At 42.4% G+C, this 25,328-nt stretch overlaps 2 protein-coding genes across 12 annotated transcripts in view; one reads left to right on the top strand and one right to left on the bottom strand.

The window, feature by feature from the left end:
* CNOT4 (CCR4-NOT transcription complex subunit 4) overlaps positions 1-258 on the bottom strand; it is a 58,709-nt gene extending 58,451 nt beyond the window's left edge. For all 9 annotated transcript variants that reach the window (XM_075210413.1, XM_075210412.1, XM_075210416.1 and 6 more), the window contains exon 1: positions 20-258. The gene's annotated coding sequence lies outside the window, so the exon portion shown is untranslated. The remainder of the gene's footprint in view (positions 1-19) is intronic.
* A 451-nt stretch (positions 259-709) lies between these two features.
* The window catches only part of NUP205 (nucleoporin 205), a 42,322-nt gene continuing 17,703 nt past the window's right edge, over positions 710-25,328 (top strand). The window contains exons 1-22 of one of the 3 annotated variants that reach the window (XM_075210410.1): positions 710-1,012; positions 6,641-6,783; positions 7,973-8,144; positions 9,483-9,627; positions 10,248-10,407; positions 10,784-11,012; positions 11,108-11,272; positions 12,854-13,029; positions 13,213-13,329; positions 13,750-13,887; positions 15,345-15,495; positions 16,226-16,431; positions 17,539-17,721; positions 18,222-18,269; positions 18,697-18,906; positions 19,855-19,954; positions 20,128-20,265; positions 21,324-21,513; positions 22,409-22,529; positions 23,548-23,629; positions 24,644-24,811; positions 25,042-25,166. In XM_075210410.1, the coding sequence (XP_075066511.1) occupies positions 985-1,012; positions 6,641-6,783; positions 7,973-8,144; positions 9,483-9,627; positions 10,248-10,407; positions 10,784-11,012; positions 11,108-11,272; positions 12,854-13,029; positions 13,213-13,329; positions 13,750-13,887; positions 15,345-15,495; positions 16,226-16,431; positions 17,539-17,721; positions 18,222-18,269; positions 18,697-18,906; positions 19,855-19,954; positions 20,128-20,265; positions 21,324-21,513; positions 22,409-22,529; positions 23,548-23,629; positions 24,644-24,811; positions 25,042-25,166 (3,195 nt within the window). In that variant the 5' untranslated portion in view covers positions 710-984. The remainder of the gene's footprint in view (positions 1,013-6,640; positions 6,784-7,972; positions 8,145-9,482; positions 9,628-10,247; positions 10,408-10,783; positions 11,013-11,107; positions 11,273-12,853; positions 13,030-13,212; positions 13,330-13,749; positions 13,888-15,344; positions 15,496-16,225; positions 16,432-17,538; positions 17,722-18,221; positions 18,270-18,696; positions 18,907-19,854; positions 19,955-20,127; positions 20,266-21,323; positions 21,514-22,408; positions 22,530-23,547; positions 23,630-24,643; positions 24,812-25,041; positions 25,167-25,328) is intronic. The other 2 variants (XM_075210409.1, XM_075210408.1) reach the window with 2 other exon arrangements.

The following is a 25,328-nucleotide window of genomic DNA, read 5'->3' as shown; positions in this document are numbered from 1 at the left end:
CACTCCCCCCCGCTCTTACCCTCGCACCGCCTCCTGCGCCGGCCTGGCCGCTCAGTGTGCTGGGAGTGACGGGCGGTAGGGGGCGGCAGCTCCTCCTCTCTGGCAGTTACTGGGGGTAATCCGCGTGTCCCCGGCCTGGCTGTTATTGCTCGGAGAGAGATGCGGGGCCTGTCTGCTCCTGTCCCGTGGATATTCACCACCAGACGGCCACCATCTTACATTGGGGGGGGGGATTCAGTTCTGGCAGCTGGGAGGGAGGGGGAGTGGCGCTATGCGCATGCGCCTAGCTTCTAGGAGGAAGAACGAGGCCGAATTTGCGGCGCGGAGCATGACGGGAGACGTAGTTTCAACCAGCAGCCGGCTTTCTGAAGTGCCATTTTTATTACAATTCAATTCAGTTAACAGTATTTTATCCAAAAATCACAAAGATTTAACTATATTTTCACAGAGAATGAAACCACGGTGGTTAAAAAAAAGCTGCTGGGAAATGTAGTTCATATCCTAGTGTGACAAATCTCTTCCTAAACGGCCTGGACTACATATCCCGATAAGCCTTGCGCGGGGCATGGCAAGCATTTCACAGATCACATAGAAATCATTTTTCGAATATTTTGAGCTGTAGGAAAACTGATGATAATCCTGAAACAAGACCGCGTCAGCTATGTCCCCCTAACACTCATTAGTGGTGGCTTCTGGGAAATGTAGTTCGCTGACCCTCATGTTGTATGTTACTTGAATTAGCATGGACTACATCTCCCAAAAGCCCTTGCAGTCCTGTCATATAATTAGTAGTCGGTGAGAAAATAGCTGCCAGTGATTCATAACGTATTTATCTATTTAGATATGATGTTCTGGGTGTAGTGGGACGCGGCCGAGGCATTTAGAAGTCAGTTTTGATATCGCATTAGTGTTTGGGGAGCGGTGTTTTTCAGGCACCTCTGTGGACAGCCCCGGCGGGTTCCGGTTGGGAAGTTCAGTCCCAAGATGGCAGCGCCGTTGGCGGTAAATTCAGGTAATAATAAGAACTCGTGTGCTGCGGACTTGGGCTGCGCGGGTTTGGGGTGCAGGGGTCGTCACTGTGAGGGGTTATTGTTACCTCAGGGCTCTGTCCCTGTCCCTGTGTCAGGGGCCACAACACGTGCTGGGCACACATGGTGCACAGAACTATGTCCTGACCCAATGCAGCAGCTCCACCAGACACCTCATATGGACCCTCACATCTTAAAGCCTCTGTTCTACAGGGTTAGGTCTCTTATTTGGGGGGTAGCTGCATCATTTTATATATATATATATATATATATTTTACCCCCTTATTTCATGAAAGGTTTTAAAGATTACTCCCTCGTTTTCACGAGGCTGAAGTTAGTTTCTTATTCATGTTCCAGCTTTTCCTGTATTGACTGCAGTTTATCTTCTTTTGGTTTCTGTTTTATGTTTCTTTTTAGTAGATGCAATTGTTCTTACTCTAATGTATAGTTCCAGGGAATCTTCTTGTGTATATGGCACTGTGAAGTGACATTAAAGTCTTACCCTGTAATGCATGTTTTTTCTTTTTATAAATGTATGTCTGTCTCTGTTTTTTTCCTGAGCAACAAATCCCAGTTATTCAAAAATGATCTTATCTTAATACATTTGAATAATATATACATAGGGCACTACATCCTTAACATGACATGATCATATTATGAGTGTATTACATTCTATATAGACATAGTACACTACACCCCCAACATGATCTGACCACTGGACATGATCATAATACAATTCTATTACACTCTATACAGAATTAGGACACTGCACCTTCCAAATAGATCTTATTACTGAACAATATTATCTTTATTGTTGTTCTTATTAACCATTATTTATAGGGTGCTACATGAGGTCCACAGCTCCGTATAGAGGGAAAACAACAAGACAGTATATGGTATAATTGTACAATACAGTAAACAACACTACAACTCTCGACAAAGCTACTGGGGTGCAAGGGGTATATTCAGCGCAGGCTGAAATGTGCCCATTAGAGTGGGCGAAACTAACAGATTTAGAGCTACTGAAAGAGGTGTGAAGATAATGGAGGATTGGAGTCAATGGCCAGAGTGCGCAGTGTAGATGATGCGTTGAAGTTATAGGTAATGAGAACAGGAGGAAAGAGGGCCCTGCTCACTAGAGCTTACAATCTAAATGGAAAAGGGCAGACAAATGGTTGACACATTGGGGTGAGCCATTTTAAGGGGTCCTGAGTGCAAGAATGGGAGAGATGGAGGGTGAAAGAGGGTGAGGTATGGTGATATGATTAAGTGGAGGACTGGTAGACTTTTCTAAACAGGTGGGTTTTCAATGCGTTTGAAGCTATACAGGCTAGGAGATAGTCTGATAGAACAAGGGAGACATTACACAATTCATCATCATCATCAACAACATTTATTTATATAGCGCCAGCAACTTCAGTAACGCTTTACAATTGGGAACAGACATTAATAAAACAATTCTGGATAATACATACAGACAGCGAGGTAATAGTGCCCAGTTTACAATCTATGGGACAATGGGAGTTGGATACACAAGGGTAAGTGCTACATCATATTGCATGTTGGTACAGCTAGAAATCAAAGGTAAAAAGTATTGAGTGGGCTGTGTGATCAGTCACACAGCAATGTTGGTCAGAGGGTTGTTGTCTTGTGTTAGCTGTGTAGAGGGTGGTAATAGGGTAACCTAGGGAGATTAAGATGGTGGTTGAGGAATATTATAAGCTTGTCTGAAGAGGTGGGTTTTCAGAGAACACTTGAAGACTTGAGGAAAGTCTTATTGGGGAGGGAGGGAATTCCACAAACTGGGTGCGTTGAAAAACAGGCAACCAATGTAGAGACTGACAGAGTGGCTCAGCAGAGGAAGAACGGTTTGCAAGGAACATCAATCTAGCTGCTGCGTGCAAAATAGATTGTAGGCGTTCGAGTGTGATATTGGGAAGACCAGTAAGGAGGGAATTACAATAGTCAATGCGGGAAATGTTTTTTTTAGATGTATGTAACATGATATAGAGTCAATGTGGGGAACCAATGAGAGTTGGGAGACAAGTATATTACACTCTACAGACTTCGGACGCTACACCTTCCAACATGACCTGGCCAATATACATGATCATATTACAATTTACTTGGCACGTGTGTACCCACCAGTAGATTAAAGTAATTTCTAGGTTAAACTAAACCCAATTCATTGAGGTACATTGTGAAAAGCATCTATACATAAATGAGTATTTGTTTTTCTAACTTACTGTTCCACAATTTCAGCTTTTGTAGAAACAATTTTCTTTTTATTAAAGCAGGAAGTGTTGTGTTGTATAGGATGAGAACAATAAAAATATAGCTGTCTCAATATGAAAGTGTTCTGCTTTTTGTGTGATTTTATAAGGAGATAAAGAAGATCTAAAAAAAAATCCAGAATGAGTTGCTGCTTATAAGCCAATTATTTTGTTGTTTTAAAATCTGTGAAAACGGATGTGGGCTGGATTTCCACAGAAATATGACTATGTGCAGTGAGCAAATCAGCAAAACATTCCTACACTCTTTTACATTAAAACATCTGAAAATATTTAGGCGTGGTTTATTCCCCTTTTATAGTCTCTATATTGCCAAAGATTACTTTGTCTATGTTCAAATGGATTTTATTGTTGACAATATGGAAACATTAGAGAGTAAAAATATCTACATGTCTTCTATTCATCCAAAACATAAATAGTGGACACTTCCCAAAGATCCAAATGGATGTGGACTTAGCATTTCTTACACTGGCGTAAACAACTTCATTTTGCACTGTACCACCTTCCAAATTTTGTGCCCAACTAGGGCACCTGATATCACCTGGATCACCTAACACTTCCATGTAACAAAACCATGAAGGCTTGGGTTATTGAAAGTCCTGTTCTCTGCATTTTGGAAACAGTAAAGGTGGTTACATGCTACAGGTTTTTCATTCAGCAGTTATCATTCCAATCACAATAAATGACTGTTGTGTCCGATATCACATCAGTGTGTACGCTCCCACGATCATGTCTTATCTTGCCTAAGCACATCATATTGTTTGGTTTGATTTTATAAATTGTCTAAAACTCACAATTAATGATGGAGCGATGTTGGGAAAATGTGGAAGTGTGTGCTCACTCACAACCAGCAGTGTAGGCAGATATATGTAGACTGTACAGAGTTACGTCCTTTTCAGCAGATGGTTATGAGAGAAGAAGATCACAGATCTGAAGGTAAATCGTGTAGTCGTGTACGCATTATACGGCATGATCATTACAGCTGTCAGTCGTTAGTAAAATCGCTACAGAAATCGTTTCTGCAGTAATTTTCTGTAGTGTGTATCCAGCTTAAGGATCTAGCTGATAGGATCCTACTGTTCATCAGGGAGAGGGTTATGAAAACACTTTTTGAATGATCTGATTTGAAAGTTGTTTACATAGAAGAAACTGCCTGCAATTGACTTTACAAGGGGGGATTTGTAATAAGCGCTGCAATTGAATCAGCATAAATCTTTTCATCACAACACAATGAGGTTCTAGGCTTTGTTCAAGCCCCATACTGTACGGCCAACCAGAAGTTGTCGTGTTTCGTCCCGCCAGTTTTTGCCCTGCTGAGTCCCTGTATTGTATGCTGAAATTTGGCTATTGGCCTTTGACAGTTGGGGTCATAAAGTTTATATTATCTGAGATACAGAAGCGCAATAGTTAATGAGAAAATGCTACAATTCTAGGGTCAATTTTGAAAGCAGCCAATTAACCTACTAGTATGTTTTTGGAGTGTGAGAGGAAAACTCAGCACCCGGAGGAAACCCACGCAAACACGGAGAACATACAAACTCCACATAGATACGGCCATAGTCAGGAATCGAACTCATGACACCAGTGCTGTGAGACAGAAGTGCTAACCACTGAGCCACCGTGCTTAGTGGTCTTAGTCTATAACTAATAACACTGACATAGGATTATCACATTTGTGTGTTTATAAAACTTGTTTTTGCTAAGTATCAAATACAACATGTAGGAATTACATTGATAATTAACGTCAATAGAGAATGGCAACAATGTTATTTTGTTGATTTAAAGTATACAAATAACCATTGTGTCTGACACTGATTAGACATCTTCATCCATTATTGGTTATGAATTTTAGGTTTTGTACAGAGTCAACCTTTTTATACTTAGATATGTTAAAGTGGGATTAAATCGGAATACAAATATTTATATAGCTTGAAGTGCATCATATTGTCTTCACTTGGATTATGAGAAGTGCTTCCTCTGAAAATGATGCAGAATGTTCTGGCTTCACACTGTCATATTTCTTTGACAGTCCACCCCACATCTCAAATCACCAACTTGGAACAAGAAATAAACTACCTGTTTAGCAATATATGTTTCAGAAACGTTTGTTGTTTAAATCACCTGTACCTATTTACATACAGTATGATAAATTTGAAGAAATATACAGTTAGAACATAAGTCTTTTATTTTGTTTGCTTCTTGTACATTTGCCGCAATGTTACCGGTGTCTTTAATGGTCACAGACAATGTATAATGCCGAACAAAGCAATTTTTGGAACACCAGCAGGCCTTGAAATCCTACCCACGCTTACGCATACTCTTTCCTGTCCCAATCTCAACTCTGAGCCACACTTGCACCTCTTGTTACAGATGTGCCCTCTTCTAATTAGAATGTGGGGCCATCCATACCCTTTGTTTTCATATCTGCATTGATTTGGTCTACCTAGTTTATGTATGTCCTGTTATGAGCACTGTGGCGCCTTACAAATCAATAATAATAATAATGATAACTCATTGTGTGATTTAGAAAAGTGTCATCATACAACCTTCTAATTTAGACTTAGTGGTTGCTTTAGGTTAGGTTGTAAACCCTTTTCTGTACATTACCCAATTTTATTCCCATTGGGCGCTGTATATGGTGTGTAGAATTCTATGTTATGACTTTTAAATTGCATGTAACCATGGTGATGACTTTATTCATTGTCTTTGCGGTATTGGCAAGTTACAGTCTGTAGAGTTCAGGAACTTCCACATTACATTAGTAGAAGTATTACGTTACTGTACATCGTAGTTTAGGTTAGAAGAACACTCCGCAATTTTTTTAAATGTTTTTTTTTTTTTTTAAAGTGTAGCTTTATTGAACACCCAAAGGTGCTTTTTGTTACTTTCACATTTATGGGGGTATTCAATTGTTAGCGTTAACGGGGAAAAACAAGCGCTCAAAAAATCTTAGCGTTAATACTGTAATTACTCGTGAAATTTCAGCGGCGAGCTAAGATTCCGTGAGTAAACTACCGTATTAACGCTTTTCACGCGCAATATTACCGTATAAACGGTAATATTTTTTGAGCGCTCGTTTTTTCCCGTTAATGCTAACAATTGAATACCCCCCTTAGAGTTAATACCTTTAATGTTTCCTTCTTGCTACAATTTTCATGATTGTTCCTATCATTGTGTCGCATTCTTCTTTAGCATATGTTCCTGTATTATTATTAAATGTATCTTTGCTTTGCTTTGTCTTTTTTATTTGTGCAACACCACCCAATTTTAGTTGTGAACAAAAGATGATACTAATGAGCTGGTAATCTATTTCTGTTTCAGGGGCCAGTCTCTGGGGTCCGTACAAAGACCTCTGGCAGACCGTGGAAACCGCATTGTTGAAGAGACAGCCAGAAGCCGTCCATGTACTGGACATATTGTTAAAGAAGCATAAACCTGATTTCATCTCCTTGTTCAAAAATCCAGTATGTGTTTGTCAGTTTAGAATGACACTTGTATGTTGTTGTTGTTTTTTTTTGTTTAATATTTCAGTTGGTCTATTAATTCCTCTCTGTTGTTCTCACTGTTTTCTCACCAAGCAGTGATCTTCTGCTATTCAACTGAAGATGAATAAGATAGTAGAAATACATATTGTACTATTTTTATGTTTTATTATTTTACTAATGCAGCTATGGTAAAGGAAGGGGGGAGCTTTACATCCATTATAATGACAGTAACTATCACTAGAAATGTGACTAACATGCTAAAAATAGGACAAGTGTTCTATAGCACAGTCATATATTAGATATTTAGTTCAGAGCAAGTTAGATTACAGAATGATTACATCTTCAGTTCCAAAATGTAAAGAACACGCACCCCCTTGCTTCCCCTTCCCTGAGTGGTGACAGATTCTCATCTGCAACTTCTGGGGGCCTGATGATAACTTAGAGTCCAATTTGCAAGTAGGCCGCAGCAGAGCACAGTCCCGGCCCGGCCCCCCTCACCATGGTGGTTTTTTGGGGTCTGCTGGTCTATAAAATCAGAATATGTTTGGTGGGGACCAAAAATAAAAACAAGCGGAGAGGAACAGGGTAATGACATTGGCAGGAGGTGGGAGCCGACATACACTCTACTGCAGTCTGCTCCCAAATTGTGCTCCCCAATTTCATCACGGACAAAACAGTGCAGGGAAAGTGGCTTTCAGATGATGAGGAACCCTCACATTCCAAGTTAGAGGGAATTACTATTTTATGTTGGATCTAAAGGTAGAATTAACCTTAAATGAAAGTAAATGGCTAATGTCTCTGTCTGTCAGATGCATGCCATCATTGAGTGCAGAATTTTTTTTAAATGGCATTCGTGTGTGCGAATGAGTTTGGGTTATGGGTTATTTTCTGTCTGAGAGTTTGATGCTAGGGTAGTAGAAGCACATAGAAAAAAAAGAATTGATTGGGGAAAACCTAGAGTGTGTATTCATAAATAGGTGTAAAGCGTACAAAGGCGCAGTCATTAGTCTGAACTATTCACTACGCCGATTACTGAAACGAAGATCCCGTAACCCATTGTCACTCAGTTTGATTTGGTAATAATGAATGATTCAAAGAAAAGAAACGCTATTTTCTGAGATAGGAATATGATTCTTTATATGATCTCTTTATTATATGGTTTTTGCAGCCAAAGAGTGCCCAACAGCATGAAAAGATCCAGAAAGCCAGCACAGAGGGGATCGCCATTAAAGGCCAGCAAGGGACCCGGCTTCTCCCAGAGATGCTCATTAAAGAGGCCTTCATCCTCAGTGACCTGTTCAACATCGGAGAGGTGGCTGCGGTAGAACTTCTTCTCGCAGGTGCTTCTTGCTCATGTATAAACACAGTAGTAAGCGCTTTCTTTGGTAGTGAAATAGGTTGCTGCTTTCTTAAAAAACGTAGTATAATAGACAATAGGAGAGGAAGCGCAGGACAAATAATGTAGATGTTTTAAAAACAAAACACTGGACTAGTATGCAAAATTAATGTTTACAGTTCTTTCAGGAAAAAGTGCAGGGAGACAAAAGACCACTGGGGGCAGATAAAAACTTACCCTAACACTATCCCTAGATGTCAGAGTGGTCCACTTGTGAAGACAGGCTGTAGGTTCCAATGTGCTGTAAACTCCAATGGTGGACCGGAAACCGGAAGTGGATGGATTGCAGTTTGAGAAAAAAAGAAAGAAGATGAGGTGGAGTATTGCAATGGTATAACCCTACGCGTTTCATCCGCTGAACGGACTTTTTCAAGGACCACTCTGACATCTAGGGATAGTGTTAGGGTAAGTTTTTATCTGCCCCCAGTGGTCTTTTGCCTCCCTGCACTTTTTCCTGAAAGAGCTGTAAACATTACTTTTGCATACTAGTCCAGTGTTTTGTTTTTAAAACATCTACATTATTTGTCCTGCGCTTCCTCTCCCATTGTCTATTATGCTTCTTGTTCATGACCTTTTGGTTATAAAAATCTGTGTAATTGTAAGAAGTAAATAAGTTTATTTGTAGGGATGCACTGAATCCTAAAGGTTATTAGCACAGTATAGATTTGGCCTTGTATGCAAATTAAGTAAGGTTAGGCCCCTCCTGCTTAATTTTAATATGCAAATTAAGGTCCTGATTCCGTTAAGAATTTAGCAAGGTCTTTGTAGCTGTAGTATCATTAAAAGCTTCATTTTTATAGATGTCCTGTAATCAAACGTTTAATTCAATGTCCTTTGGTAACATGAACTCAACTTGTGAAGTAGTTTTGTGTGGCAGTCTGCCTTTTCCATGAAGGGAGTTATGAATAATGTCAACTTCGACAAATGTGTTCTGTTTATTGTTGTGTTGTTACCATGGCAACTAAAAAGAAGGTACCTGGAGACCAGGCAGCTGGAGTTTTAGGTAGAGTGCGGTACAGGATTTACCTGTACACATCTGCTGGGGCTCCAACCAATCAACACGTCACAGATGGGGCCTCTCAGCACACATCTTCTACCGTGGTGTTACTAGAGATGTTTAGCAAACTGTTCTTATCTACTTCCTGTGGGATCTTGAAGCCATGACCCAAGCGCTGTAAGGCAGCAGTGCTAACCGCTGTACCACTGTGTCTATGGCGAACCCACAGGAGAGAATGGACTGTAAGTGGATCTTGTGTTTACTGGTAAACCATCTATGTTTCAGGAGAACACCAGCAGCCACACTTTCCCGGTCTGACGCGAGGACTGGTCGCCGTTCTGTTATACTGGGATGGCAAGAGATGTATCGCCAACTCCTTATGTACCCTCATCCAATCACGAAGAGGAAAGACGTTTACAATGGATCTAAGGTACCGATCAGTTCACTTTATTGCTACGTATTGTATGGTAACATTCTGATTATTTTGAAGGGACGCTGACTTCAGAATTGTGCACAACTTAATGGGACATACCCCTTAGAAATACCCAGTTCTTAATTGTGCCTAGCACTGGGGAATGTATATTCTGGACACAGATTTCTCTTATCCCTCTGTGCAGTCTATGAGTAGACATAGGGAGGTGTCTGCCACCAGCTTTGGCTGCTCTTAGTCTTATTTTTGCACCGTTCCAGACTTACACGTACGTTGACGATAGGCCAGGCCCCCAAGCTATTATCACACTTCTCTTGATTGATTGTTGTAGAATTGCACCTAGTTTATATGATGGTGTTAATAAGTCAGCTTGCACTATTTAGTACAGTTCCATTGTTGGCATTCTCTTCCCTTATAAACCCTTTATTTGATTCACTTCTGATATTCTTTCACTCTCTATAAAGGATATTGTTCATTGGTAATTGGAGACCCCAGATCTGTATCAGAAGACAACTTTCCCATCCGTTCCTTGTGCCACATAATGAAAATGTTCTTACAGCCGGGACATGGAAAATTGTCTTCCAAGTTACACATTCAGTGTGATCTCTTGTTGTTCACAGCCCAGAGGTGGTGTCCATGACGACCAGGTTCACCGACATTCTGATGGAGAGCGGACTGACACAGAAAATCCTCACCTTGGTCTCTCAGATTGATGTGAACAATGAATTTGATAAGCTACAGAAAGAGAGGGGACTGGGCAACGAGAAGCATCGCAAAGAGGCAAGAGAACTGGAAAACCAAATGGGGTCATTGTTGATTTTTAAAGGGATGATGTACTATCTTAAAGCTGGCCACGCAGGCTGCAGTATAGGCAAAAATAGCTATTAGTTGGCCCAATATTACCGTATGTTTGGTCTCAAAGCGCGTCTGCTCAGATCATGACCATTAATGGTCTGTGGGTGCACTTAGAGTTTCAACTGATATGTTCCGTAAGAGAGCGAGCCACTTGGCCTGAGTACTCTATAACTGGATCTCGTTCTGTTTCGCCATCCGTGAGGGTTGTCAAGTTTCAAGCATTTAACAAAATATAATTTTGTCAGATATAAGTTAATAATTTTAGCATATTGCAGCTACTCACAGTGCTTTAATTTGTCAGGTTTCGGATCTCGTAAAGGAATGTCGGCAGTCACTTGCAGAAAGCCTCTTCTCCTGGGCCTGCCAGTCCCCGCTGAACAAAGACAATACCTTGCTTCTGATTGGATACCTGGAAAAGGTCACCGTGGAAGCCGATGGCACATTGGACAGCGTTAACCTGTACCTCCTTATGGCTGTTCTCTACTGCTTTGATGTTGGGTTTTTGGAGCATGGGACAGAAGACAGAGATGGTAGGAAAACTCATTGCAGTCTGGTACTTTAAGTATAGCATTACATAAGCCCGCCACCCACTTCTAATTGTATCCTCTCACTTCCTAAATCCCAGAACTAATGCAGCAGACCCCTCTTCTCACTGAGAGACAGTACGTCGCAGCCATCCATCTCCGACTACTGGACCCCCAGCCATGGAAGTTAGCAGGTTTACAGGCCACAGTGCGACTGGCGTGGGCGCTCGCCCTAAGGGGTGTATCTCAGTTATCAGAAGTCACAGGTATGAATCCATTATGGGCTGACATACTTGTATGTTGCTTTATTGTATCGCAGAAAATGGAATCAAAACACATAAATGCAGAATCTAGAATAATTTTCTGATGACTTTCGGAAAATGTGACCCTACATTTAGAATGTAAGTTTAGAATGCAAATTGTTTTACATATGATAGCTGCTGCTCGATGCTGAAATATATATAGTTATATATGTATCTGTCAATTTTTGAGGAGCCAATCAAATCGGAAGGTGTTAGAAGTAGCCTGTGATCAAATGGAGCTTATGCCCTCTAATACAGCATTTGCCAAATCCAATCCTCAGGGACCCTTAACAGTGCATGTTTTCCATATCTCTTTGCTGGAGCACAGGTGTATTCATTACTAACTGACACATTTTGAAAGATCCACAGGTGGTCCTCACTGGTGACCTGGAAAACCTGCACTGTTAGGGGTCCCTGAGAACTGGGGTTGGGGAAACATTGTTCTAATGCATGTTATATTTCTAATTTTAAATGGCAACTATTCCTAACAATGCAGGTTGTTCCCATACCTTGAAAGATACTGAAATTGATATTTAAATGGTGCACATCTGAGGGCAGTCTTGTGTATCTGTCAATAGACTTATTGTATCTGCACACAGAAGCAAACATCCGATTGGTTGGTATCAGTTACAGTACATTAGTGCACTGTATTAAGTAAACACTAGTGTGTTCGACAACTGTTTGAGTTCCTGACCTTATTTAGCCTTCATCTCCCTCTTTTCGGTGTATTCCCAGTTTAACCTGTAGCCAATGAGAACATTGAAATATTCACAGCAGCACGTAATATTTCAGGAGATGAGTGGGAGTCAGTGACCTGTCCTTTAATGTTGTTGTGTAAGTGAGGATGGGGCTGTATGTGTAACAGTGATGGGCAGTGACATGATGTGAGGAGGGCAATGGAGATAGCAGGAAGCCACAGGCTGAGAGTTATATAGTGGAAGGAGTAGGGTCCCCCAGCAGCACAGAGTATATCAGGAGATGAGTGATGTGTTAGTGAGGAGAGGGCTGCATGTAACAGGGACAGTGACATGAAGTGAGGAGGGGAATGGAGGCAGCAGGGAGCCACAGACTGAGAGTTATATAGTGGAAGGAGTAGGGTCCCCCAGCAGCACAGAGTATATCAGGAGATGAGTGATGTGTTAGTGAGGACAGGGCTGCATGTGACAGGGGCAGTGACATGAAGTGAGGAGGGAATGGAGGCAGCAGGGAGCCACAGACTGAGAGTTATATAGTGGAAGGAGCAGGGTCCCCCAGCAGCACAGAGTATATCAGGAGATGAGTGATGTGTTCGTGAGGACAGGGCTGCATGTGACAGGGGCAGTGACATGATGTGAGTAGGGGAATGGAGGCAGCAGGAAGTCACAGACTGAGAGTTATATAGTGGAAGGAGCAGGCTCCCCCAAAAACATATACTACTGAAGAGAAGTTCTTTTGAATTGTATTCTTAAATGCACCTTTATATTAAATAAAGTTCACTGCTTGGTTTTTTCCTCCTCCTTTAATGTCCCTCACTGTGTTCTGAAAGTGGATTCTATTGTCCCACAGCACTGGCAGAGTTCACTGAGGCAGATGAAGCAATAGCAGAGGCAGCCATTGGGAACAATGCTTTCCTGTTCCTCACCGACGCTGTGTTGGGCTCCGAGGTCTTCTCCCAGGAGGAATTCTTCATCCGCAGGATACACACACTCATCACAGATTTTCTAACTCGAATGCCCATGAAAGTAGGTTGTGGTGCGATTCTTGACCTTTATAGTATTCCCTGATCTTGTTTGTTTCTTCCCATGTCTGTCTCGGCTGATATCTTTGAATCCTGCTCACTTTACCTGTCATATGTTCAATATCTTACCGATTGTGATCGATATTTAAACACAAGGACCCCTGGTGACTGTATGCTCTCCTTGCAGGTTAAACAACTAAGAAATCGAGCAGAAGAGGACGCCCGCTTAATCCACATGAGCATGCAGATGGGCAGCGAGTCCCCCACGACACTACGGAGAGATCTAGAACATGTTATGTTATTGGTAAGAAGAGATCCCATATACTTCTATTAATTATCACTATAAACCAGAAGCCCTGGCCTGTTCTAAGTACAAAATGTATCGCACACAATGTGGATTTACAACTTGGAATGACAGAGAATGGTACATTGAGCTCTGTCACCTTCTCTTGAGTATGACAAGAACTCTATATATGCAAACCATTGCACTTATTCAGTGCTCACTGCCATATTTCTTAGAAATACACATTTATAGATTATCATGGCATCTCTTACAAAGTAGAGCTGTAATCACTATAAAATACCCCATGTCACACTGAAATATATATAAATAGATGCCCCAAAAATGGAGTTTTAATACGTTTGTTTGTTTTTTGCTGTGTACAACTGTATGGAGATATCTTGGGTTGATTCGTAATCTGTTTGTCTTCTGTAAACCTGGCAGATCAGCGAGCTGTACAAGAAGGATCCCTTCCATCTAGAACTGGCCCTGGAATACTGGTGTCCGACTGAACCGCTCCAGAACACCACCTTGATGGGTTCCTATCTTGGGGTTGCTCACCAGAGGCCTCCTCAGCGCCAGGTATGATGAGCAGTAAAATCCATGTGAAACATGGAAGCGACGCCAATCAATGGAAGTCGCTGTTAATTGGTTAGAAGAATAAAACCCATAAAGGCTCATGTCTCTGAGGACGTGCCATTGCAGGCACACAACAAGTACGTTCTCCTGCTTACCCATTCTTATCCTTGGTCCTGTCTTGCTGCCGGCACTGATGTAGATACTATTTCAGCATCAGCAGACTGGCAGCGGCTTGCTGTACCCAGCATGAGTACATTCACTTATCTTGGTACATTCCATATTGCTTTTGGGCGGCGGAGGAGCCGCTGTAGCGTCCTACACAGCAAACCTGGGACAAGTCACCAGGTGGAGACGAGGATCAGCAGATGGGTACATTAAACTGTATTGTAGGTTGAACCAATGTTCATGAAACAGAGACCATCCATTTAGTGCACTGCGCCCCGCACAACGTTTCCAGGCTACATTGTCCGGTGTCATCCGTAGGGTCATTTTTTGGGCTGAACCAGTATTTATGTGATTTTAGGCAACTGCTTTAATATGAACCACTAATATCTTGGAGTTTATTCAATGGAAAGGCTGTATTAGGAATATTGGTTCAAGTCACATTATGGCTGTGTCTTGTCATTCAAGTGACCAATTCTACTCAGGATTAATATGTCTCTGCCACTTCTTCACCCAGTGTGCACAGCTCCATTGATATGCCCTGCTGGGGAAACCTTCATTGTGACACCCTGCAACAGGAGGGTGAACAGCCCAACATGTGAGTGCAACCTAGACAGGTCAGGACGTCCGCCTCTAGGCCAGGAAGGGGCAGCTGTGGATCGCTCTTGTTATACTGCACGGCTCCACCGAGTGAGACCGTCCGTATTTAATGACAGTCGCACACTAAACACTTTACATTTAGCATGTGGCTTTCATTAATCGATACTGCAGGACTGTGCAGAAGTCTCCCACCCCACACTTTTATAAAGGGTGAAGGGAGTAGTCCAACCTGGTCAGAATAGAGTGTACTCACGCGCTCTACTGTCTAGTCCAGTGTGGGCTAACCTGTGACACTCCAGGCGTTGTGAAACTACAAGTCCCAGCATACCCTTCCTGCAGTAAACTGCTATATATTGGCGAAGCATGCTGGGACTTGTAGTTTCACAACACCTGGAGTGTCACAGGTTAGCTCACACTGGTCTAGTCAAAGATCAATACTTCCAACTTAAGCCTGCACAATGGTTGGTGATCTTTCTTTAAATAAAACTTCTCTGTATATAATGTATGCACCTATTAATTAATATAAGTGGGAAGAGCCCTGTTCTCATTCTTCCTATTTGGGGGACAGGGCTGTACCCTGGGGCATAGAGGGTGCAAGTTAAACACCCCCTGCAGTATCTGTGTATGTATATCGGTGCCTTCCTTTTCTTTCACCTTCCATATAATATCTGTCTGGTAACGGCTGGTTCACGTTGCAGGTCCTGCTGTCCAAGTTTGTGAGACAGATGAGCGACCTGTTGCCGGCCACTCTTTACATCCCTTATCTGAAGATGCTGCGGGGCCTGGCCAGCGGGCCTCAGTGTGCCCATTACTGCTTCAGCTTCCTCAAAGCCAACGGCAGTGGCCATGGTGAGTCCTGACGGCAGCTTTTATTATCATCGCCTCTGAGTTAGCCGATTTACTCCTGTGCAGTAATATGTGAAAGCTCCTTTTACCTTTAAAAATGCAAAATGTACTTTGATAAATAAAGTTTTGTTCGGTATGTGTGTTATTCCTCCTCCGCTTGAGCTACAACGGCTGCATTTAAACAGACGCTGCTGTCCGGGGTCAAATAAAGCCGTGGGTACCATTTGCTGCATGGTGAGGGGTGCTGGGGTTAAAGAGAGCAGGTGTCCCCTGAAATAGGAATTCCTTTCATTATCATCACCATTTATTTATCTAGCGCCACTGATTCCGCAGCGCTGTACAGAAAACTCACTCACATCAGTCACTGCCCCCTTGGGGCTTACAGTCTAATTCCATAACACACACAGACTAGGGTCTATTTGTTAGCAGCCAATTAACCTACTAGTATGTTTTTGGAGTGTGGGAGGAAACCGGAGCACCCGGAGGAAACCCACGCAAACACGGGGAGAACATACAAACTCCTCACAGATAAAGCCATGGTCGGGAATTGAACTCATGACCGCAGTGCTGTGAGGCAGAAGTGCTAACCACTGAGCCACCGTGCTAAAGTTATTAAGAATATTAAAGCTAATTCTTTACTCTGGTGTAATATGAACAGCCTTGTATCTACATTGACAGGATCAGATGCTTTTTGAAGTACCTGAATAATCCTAACTTTTTAATTTGATCTCAGCAGAGAATTTACAGGCGGCCGGAGGCAGCCCCGTTTCCTGGGAACACTTCTTCCACTCGCTAATGCTGTACAATGAACAGTTACGGAGGGACTTGCCAAGTACCGACAGCATCCACCATCGTCACCCGCCTCTCAGGGGCATCACCCAGCGTGAGATGGATGGGCTGATCGCCTACCTGCAGCTCACGTCAACCGTCATTGAATGGGTAGGAGGATGTCTTGGTTTTATTTGTCTTGATGATACGTGTGGGTGATCAGGACGGTTAGAGACACAACTTTTCCCCAAGCTTTAATATTGAATGTTATGCATTTTGTGTAATGGTGAATACTTGTATTGCTGTTAATATATCCTACGTATGCCATTAGCCAGGGGACAAGATGTTTAAGCCATTTTTTTTGTGTGAATTGGCACCTGATATTCGCGTAATTCTTTCCTGGATAGGTGTAGTTTAATAATAGCCCCAGGGAGTATATGAACTTCCGTGTGAAATCATCACTGGGATTTTTAATTCTTTGGGGCATATTCAATTGATGGCAGGATCGCCGAAAATCCCGCGCTCAAAAAATATTACCGTTAATACGGTAATCCTGCGTGGGAAAACCGTTAATACGGTAATTTACTCGCTGGATTTCAGAGCTGAAATCCAGCGAGATATTACCGTATTAACGGTAATATTTTTTTGAGTGCGGGATTTTCGGCGATCCCGCCGTCAATTGAATATGCCCCAATGTGTTTAATTAAATTGTATACACTCTGAAGGGCTCATCACATAGTGCATGATGGGATTTAGCGTGATTTGTTTTCGGAACAGTCAGCGGAGACACACGGAGTAGTTGCGCAGAAAAATGAGCTGATATCACTTACCATAATAATCGGCAATCTGTGTAGCCGGACAGTGAAACTCCCCCATAATGTTGTATTTTCAAGTAATGACATAATGCAGAATTGTCCTGCCTACACGTGCCCCACAATTGTCGAGCACACCGCCATAGCTAAAGAGTAGATTCTTGGTATCCACTGCAGCAGGCATGTGGTCTGTACATGGAATTTGTGTGCATTAAGACACCTATTATCTATAGGATGGGAGAGCTGCAGTGTATTGTTTTACTGCTTATATTGGGTATTATTTTCTGAACAAAGCAATAATGTGACTCTTTTTATGTGTAGTGTTGGGCGACCGCTCCACTGTTTACCCTCTACTGGGTTTCCATAATAGGACGATAGTATGAGCAATGAAAAGTTTGGTACCTGGATTTCTCTCTGTCTGTTTCACCGCAATCTGCATTGATTATTTATTCGTGCTTTTGACCAGAGTGAGAGCGCCCGTCTGGCTCTTTTTGAACATGCCCAGTGGACGCCGGTGGTTGTGATGCTGGGGTTGCTGCAGTGTAATATCCCTCCTCTCCTGAAGGCGGAGCTGCTGAGAGCGTTGTCTGCGTTTGGGAAATCTCCGGAGATAGCTGCTTCTCTCTGGCAATCCTTGGAGTATACTCAGGTACGTGAGAAAAGCTAAACAATAAGCCCTTATATCTGGGCTTTATGCCACTTTGGTAGGAATTCTTTATGCTGTTTTTGTTTTTTATATTATTTGTTTTTTTATGCTGGGGCAGCACAGTGGCCTAGTGGTTAGCACTGGGGTCATGAGTTCGATTCCCGACCTTGGCCTGTGTGGAGTTTGTATGTTCTCCCTGTGTTTGCGTGGGTTTCCTCCCACACTCCAAAAACATACTGGTAGGTTAATTGGCTGCTATCAAAATTGACCCTAGTCTCTGTCTGTCTGTGTCTCCCTCTCTGTCAGTGTGTGAGTGTGTGTCTATATTAGGGAATTTAGACTGAAAGCCCCAATGGAGCAGGGACTGATGTGAGTGAGTTCTCTGTACAGCGCTGCGGAACTAGTGGCGCTATATAAATAAATGATGTTTTTGTTTTTAAATTGTAAAATTTTTAAAGTAGAACTGATTGTTTTTGGCAATAACTTATCAAATGGTTCCTCAGATTTTGCAAACTGTGAGAACTCCTGGAAGACGGGCAGTAGGAATTGAGGTAATTACATGTTATCTTCTATCAGTTTGGATAGGATTTTCCAACAATAATGCTTAGCGACGCTCTTGAGTGCCAATATTAAGGGGCCATTAATCATAATAAGTATCCACCAGCCCCCCCTCCCCGCCAGTTTTACAGGACTATAATGAGGCTCTGCCAGGCAAACATTTTAAACAGGAGCAATCGTAGGGTGGTTGGCTGGAACGTCGTCCTCTCTTCTGGTTCGTTTTGGGGATTGACATCCACACATAGGACTTGTTAAAGTGCCATTTGTTTCAGTTATCAATAAGGTCGCTCTTTGTTAATAGACTTGGCAGAAAGAAGTCAGATTTCCTTCTCCCACCGTTTCCCAAAGCATATAATTTTGTGGAATTTATTTGTCAAGCTACTCATTTTTATTCCATATTATTGTGGTGTCTTTGTTTAGGTGGAACTGAATGAAATTGAGTCCAGGTGTGAGGAGTACCCGCTCACCCGAGCTTTCTGCCATCTCATTGGCACCTTGGTGCAGAGCTCGTTTCCGTCCAACCTTGGAGCGGGATTAAGAGCCCCCGGCTTTGAGCCGTACCTCCAGTATCTCCGCGATGCCGTGTTTCTTCAGTTCCGCACCAGAGCGTACAGGAGACCTGCAGAAAAGGTGAATGTTTAAATGAAATTGTGATCCCGCTCTGGTGTATCCCCCGCCCAGCTTTATGTCTGTGCACCAAATCTTAGATGATAAAATGATGAAACATGAAACTAGCAGTGATACATTATTGGCCTTTCGATGGCAAAGACAATAGTGGGAGAGGTAAAACTGTTTATTCTATGGTTCCACTTACCACCTCTACATAATGGATGTAGCCATTGTAATGAGCTTAACTAATGTCCTTGAGAATGCCGTCGATTGTTTGATGATGTTATTGCTGGCTGCTAGTGAATTAATGACCGCATTCACAGTCACACGATAGCTGCCGTTACTCTATAAAGCTTTTATAATGGGGATGCTTACTGTTATCTGGATGCGCTAGTGTGGCAGCACTGGGTATACATTTTGGTGTCTATTTTGGCTGTATAACTGGGTAGATGATGCTCGTTATTTTTGCTGTATTGCTCAATATACAATTCAGGCTATATTTGGCATAATACTTACAATCTCTCTGTTGGTGCTCTTTGTGCTCTGCAGATTTTTCCTTATAACATTGACCCTTGCTTTCTGAAAAATTAGTCCTGCCCTGACTCTACATATATTACAGATGATCTCTGGACAGCAATGTGCAATATAGTGCTGTTGATTGCCTTCCATTAACATTCTGATACTAATGTATATAAAATAAAAGTCCAAAAAAGTTAAATGACAAAGTAAAAAATGTCACTTACCTTATATGACCTTCAACGGATCCGGTAGGGGTCCCCAGTGTCTGACCCCTGCGGATACTGCAAACAATTACTTTAGTTTAATATTGGATCTCCACCAAATACTAAACTAGTTTCTCAGCAGAAAGCTCTTCCCTGCTGGATCTCAATTCCTCAATCCCCAGTGTGCTTTGTATTTTTTTTTAATTATTATTATTTTATTAAATGGTATTATGATTGTTCCTCGCAGTGGGAGGTGGCGGAGGCTGTGCTTGATGTCTTTTACAAACTCCTGAGAGATTACGAGCCACAACCAGAAGACTTTGTGGACCAGATTGTGGAGATGCAAGGCAAGTCTGTTCCCTTCTCCATCTTAAAACCAGCGGGTACTCCTATAGCCATACTGTGCAAGACCTCTTCAATAATATACAATGCAACATCACATCTACAAAGATCACTGGCAGGAATGTCGCTCCATGCTTGCGTATAAAGCTGACAATTTGTACATTTCTCTCTCTTTCAGGGGAAGAGAAGGCTGCGTACAAACCTCCCGGTTTCAGTCTGATGCATCATCTACTTAATGAGTCCCCAATGTTGGAGCTGTGTCTCAGCCTGCTGGAAGAGGGAGTCATCCAACTGGACACCTATGCCCCATTTCCTGGTAATGCCTACAGCACCTTCTGATACAGAGACAAGACTTTTCACGGGATACTTGGCTTCCATGTGCTGTTACACAAGTCTAGCATGGTCTTAGACTGCGGAGGAGCCTTAGAGCCCTACGGCGGGTGTCAGGTACAGCAAGTATAGTCATAGGGGCATATTCAATTAGCTTTCCGGTCCGCGGGATCGCGCCGGAACGGGCCGCGTAGTCAATACACGGTACCGCAATAACGTGGATTTTCGTTAATGCGGTACCGTATTAACGGCAATGGTGCGCAGCATTCGCGGTAAAGAGCGTTACCGTGAACCGGAACCCTAATTGAATATGCCCCATAGAGTTGTGTCTGGAGTTAGCGACGCAACAAGCTGGCGGAAGTCTAGACTGAAACAATGACCGAAAACCAAATCTACTTAAAAGGTAACAGGTCAGTAGGCTTAGTAGTTAAGCAGCTAATAGACACCAAGTGTAATTAGATGCAATGAAAGCTGAAAAGTCTAGGTTTAGGGATAGGGTCCCTAAGTATCCAAGGCATTCTACTTTTCTGGGGTGCCAAGGAAGAAGAGGCCAGGAACGACCATCAAGCTTTGCATGCGCAGGACGGTACATGATGTCTTCCCGACAACAATGGCCATACTGCCAGCACCTGCAATGTCACTGGGCTTCCTGTTAACAGAACGCCCAAACCTGTGCCAGTTCACAAGCTCCAGTGCGTAGCAGACAGGGTCTCCTCCGTGACCCTGATTCTGATCTGCTTCATCTTACTTCCCGTTGGGCATAAGACGTTCAGTTATCAGTCTGTGTCCTTCAGTTGGTCAAATAAGACATTTGCCATGTCTCCGACAGGTTATATGTTCTCTGTTTAGGAAAATCACAGCACGACTTCTTGTGTCCCTGCCATTGCAGTTTGATTATTTAAGGTTGAGTTAAAGGGCTGTGCACATCGGTATATCCATACATGCACGTTTCCATTGTAGACTATGGCTGTTGTAACATTTTAATGCTGTGACTGCTGGATCTGTTCCACATGAAAGCACTGAGTATGGCGTTGTGTTTCCCAGGTAAAAAGCACCTGGAGAAGGCGGTGGTGTGGTGCTTCATGCTCCTGAATCTGACGTTCCAGAAGGAGAATCGTTTCATGGACTTACTACGGCAAAGCCACCTGTCTCTGATTGTCACCCCGCTGGAACAGCTGCTGCAGGGCATCAATCCGCGATCCAAGAAGGCAGATCACGTGGTGAATATCGCAAGGTGGGACAAAGCTCTACTATGGCGTAATATGTCATAGCAAGACTCATCCTTCACTCATGGTCTCCTATGTCCTCACACCAGGCCAAATAACATCTGCACATTTCACCCTGTAGATCTTGGTAATGACAAGGGACTTTATAGGATATAGGCTGTATTAGGGAGACAGTTTTCCAAGACGTTTAAGATACATTACATAAGTGCAGTGACATGAAACCAGTTAACAATGGCCTCCCCCTTCCTACTTTCCTTTTCTCCGATCACCTAAAACACGAACCGTTGCGTTTGTTCAGATGTCGGCGTCTGCCAGTCAAACATTGAACTGTGCGGACCTTTACACATTAGTCCTTGCGCCTAGTAATAAGGCGAGTACGAGGGCGATGTGGGAGGTTGGGGGCTTTGTCAAGATTTTTCATATATATGAGGGACGATTCAATTCTAAGCAAAGTGCCGCCACAGCCTTGTGTGCGGAGAATCCGTGACAATGTCCGTCCTGAAATCGCTGCTCATAGAGGTGCGAGCAAAAATGAGCGGCGACTTCTCTACGGTATTAACCAGAAGCGTGCGCACGAGCATATCGCGCAAGCTCCAGCGGCACTTTGCGTTTAATTTAACTCCTCCCCCCCCACCATAGTCTTTATAATGTATTTATATATACATTTCATCTGTCTCAGGGCTGCACTGGGACTTATCACCAATTCTTAACACTTTGGAGACAATTTTAAACAGACATGGCTGTTGTATTAAACACCAGATCCTGTTACTCCCTATGTTTGTAAAAAGCAGTGTAATAGGAAGGTGTGATAACATTTTAAAGCACTTTAAAAAATAAATAAATAACAACAACAACAAATAAAAAGAACCTTTACGTAGTGAAGTTTGTTTGCTCGATCTCCAGGTATCTTTATCACGGCGGCAGCAACCCGGATCTGGCATTCGAAAGCGCAAAGATCTTGTGCAGCATTTCCTGTAATGCCAACATCCAAGCGAAGCTCGTGGGAGACTTTACCCAGGACCCGGTAAATGAAATAATTTAGGAATGAGCTTGGTTAGTCCGTTCTGTGTGTGTTTTCAGGGTAGTATGAAGTATATCTGAGCTTCTATAAGTAGTGGTTAGTAATAATCCTGTTCTGCTTGTTATACTGAAGCTGCTGTGAGGATTAGAGAAGAGACAGAACATAGTTACACAGTATAAGAGAAGAGTAAGTTCAGCCACGGTCTTTGCACCTATTTGTCCCGCTGGCCAAAATATTGTCATCTTAACGCTTCAATGTAATTTGAATGCATGAACATGACTTCATACAGAGGTATGTTAGATATACATTTCTCCTTCAGTGGAAGGCAGGAACGGAGATGTTGCTCTGTTTCACCTCCAGGACGGTGTAAAAAGAGGAACTGACCCTCCGCCCCATAACACCCCTCTATCCCGGTGATCCTAAGGTCTCCTTCCAGTACCCAATGCTCAGTGGGCATAACGTCCTCTACCCTTATAGTTTTTTTGTATGTACTTTTGTGACGCTATTTAACATCCAAGAGCATCGTAAGCCATTCCCTCAAGCAGAGTGTTATTTTGCCCTCTCCCTTCTCCTTCTGTCGCTGGACTTCTTCTTTACAAATCCTAGCAGAGTTTGCTGTGCTATCAGGACTCTTGAAGCCATTATTCTTAAGCAGAAGTGTCTTGCTGTTCCTGTTATTAAGACCATGCTGTGGGCAATGAAGCCCTGTTTTTGCTGTGTCTATCATAGTTGAAACACAGGTCACCATTTTATGAAAGGGATTTAACAATAACTGTGCTAATAGTAGATTGTTCCTATTACTTTATATAAGAACAATCTTTCAGTTGTATTGAAGATTGTTGCTATCTCAAACTACTTGCAGTTTGCTGTAATTTAAAGGTTTTAAGGCTCTCATTGGCTAAGAGTCAGCTCTAACCATATCAAGCCAGCTTTCACGCAAACATCCCAGGATAAAATGAAAATAATATGGGCCCACATATTAGTTAAACATAAGTGGAATAAAAGGTTCTTTGTTCCGCAGAATGTAAGTCAGAAGCTGATGGCCGGGTTTGTGGAGTGTTTGGACAGTGAGGACTCTGAGGAGGTTGTGAACCCCAGCGAAGGTGAGAACGTTTCCTGTGCTTAGGTTTGTCCTCTCCCTGGAAAGGAAAATCTTGTTGTGTGTATTTATATGATGATGTTCAGAAATGTGCCTATATATTTGGCATGCTACGCTTCCAAGGAGTCTGAGAGTCACCCAGAGGTGTAAAACAAGTGTCCTGGATTACACAAACCGTGTTGGAAGAAAAATATGGATTTTAGGATTGATTTTAATTTACACAGTAACATAGTTGATGAAATTGAAAAAAGACACCAGTCCTTCAAATTCAACCTATTTTGGATCTCCTGCGATCCCTCTCTTATAGTAGAATTTGATGAACAATCTGCTAATCTGTTTCAATTTTGAAAATCCCTCCTGACCCAATTTTGCAGTCCTATTTCTACCTGGATCCGCTACTATCCTTCCTTTTAATTAACGGTCGTAACCCTGGATATCCTTTTTCGCTAACAAATTTTCAAACCCTTTCTTGAACATATCCATTAAATCTGCCAACACAACCTTGCCTGGCGTTGCACATATTGCAATTGGTAGCAAATTTAGCCTAAAACTATATAATATTTTCCACACATATGGCACCTATTTTGCTGAGTTTAGCTACTATATTATATTTTGGAGAACCTGCAAGCCTCCGTTATCACGTGCTCCAAAGGGCAAGAGGCTGTGTTTTACCTTTATTATAATTGTCAGCTCTAACGAGCTAAGCTGAATTGCTTTCGCGTGTTGGGGGGCTAGTGTTTTCCATTTCTCCTCAACGTGTCGCCATGTCCGTGATGAGCTCTTATGAACAATGCACATTGCTATTTGGTAAGAGCAATGTTTAAGTGTTCTCTTACTGAATTTCCCATTGACTGAGTTTCCCATTATATGATTCCAATCCATGGAATATTTATAAAACACATTCTCCGTAACACAACAGATTTCTGGGTCCCTGTGCGTGGATTAATATATAAATTTCAGATGATTTGTCCACTGTATATTTTTTGTTTATTTCATATATATGTTTCATGTCTTTTAGAAACCGAAGAAGATGAAAAAAAACAGGCCACAGTTCACCACAAGACCAAAATCCATATCCTTAACCTCCTGATCACCTCCCTTGAAATGAAACCCCCAAACCTGGCTTTATACCTCCTGGGCTTCGAAGTGAAGAAACCAGTTAGTACAACAAACCTGCAGGACTCAGGTACAGTGGATTGTGTAGCGTACAGATGTTCCACGTCTTTCCACCTCTGTAACAGATGCCTTTTCTACTGCTGGAGAGTTTTCAATTTCACCACTGCTGACACCTCTTGCGTGGAAGCTACACATTGGGTGGCTGTGAAAGCCATCCAATCAGTGTTTTCAACGTGCAAGGTGTCAGTAGCTATGAAACTCAGAATTCTCCTAAAACTGAATTGCCATTATTATTTTTAGGAGTTTTGGGCTGCCCACGGACCTGTCTTCATTCCATATTGGATATCCTAAAGAAAGGGACTGATGGTAGAACGGGGCCTGTTGCAGTCTGGGAGTCGCCTCACCTTGCTGAACTGTGCTATCAGGTAGGACACATTGTGGAAATGAACTTGTGACATCTGTGAGGGAAAGCTAAGAGTATACTTTATGAGCAGAGTTTAATCATTTGTTAGCATCAAACAAGCATTGTATCCTGGTATGTCATCGTCTAGTGTTCTTGTTCAGACTTTAGTCTGATCTGAAGCCAT

Source organism: Mixophyes fleayi, chromosome 4, assembly GCF_038048845.1.
Source record: "Mixophyes fleayi isolate aMixFle1 chromosome 4, aMixFle1.hap1, whole genome shotgun sequence".
Classification (NCBI taxonomy): domain Eukaryota; kingdom Metazoa; phylum Chordata; class Amphibia; order Anura; family Limnodynastidae; genus Mixophyes; species Mixophyes fleayi.
This window is presented reverse-complemented; position numbering and strand designations above follow the sequence as displayed.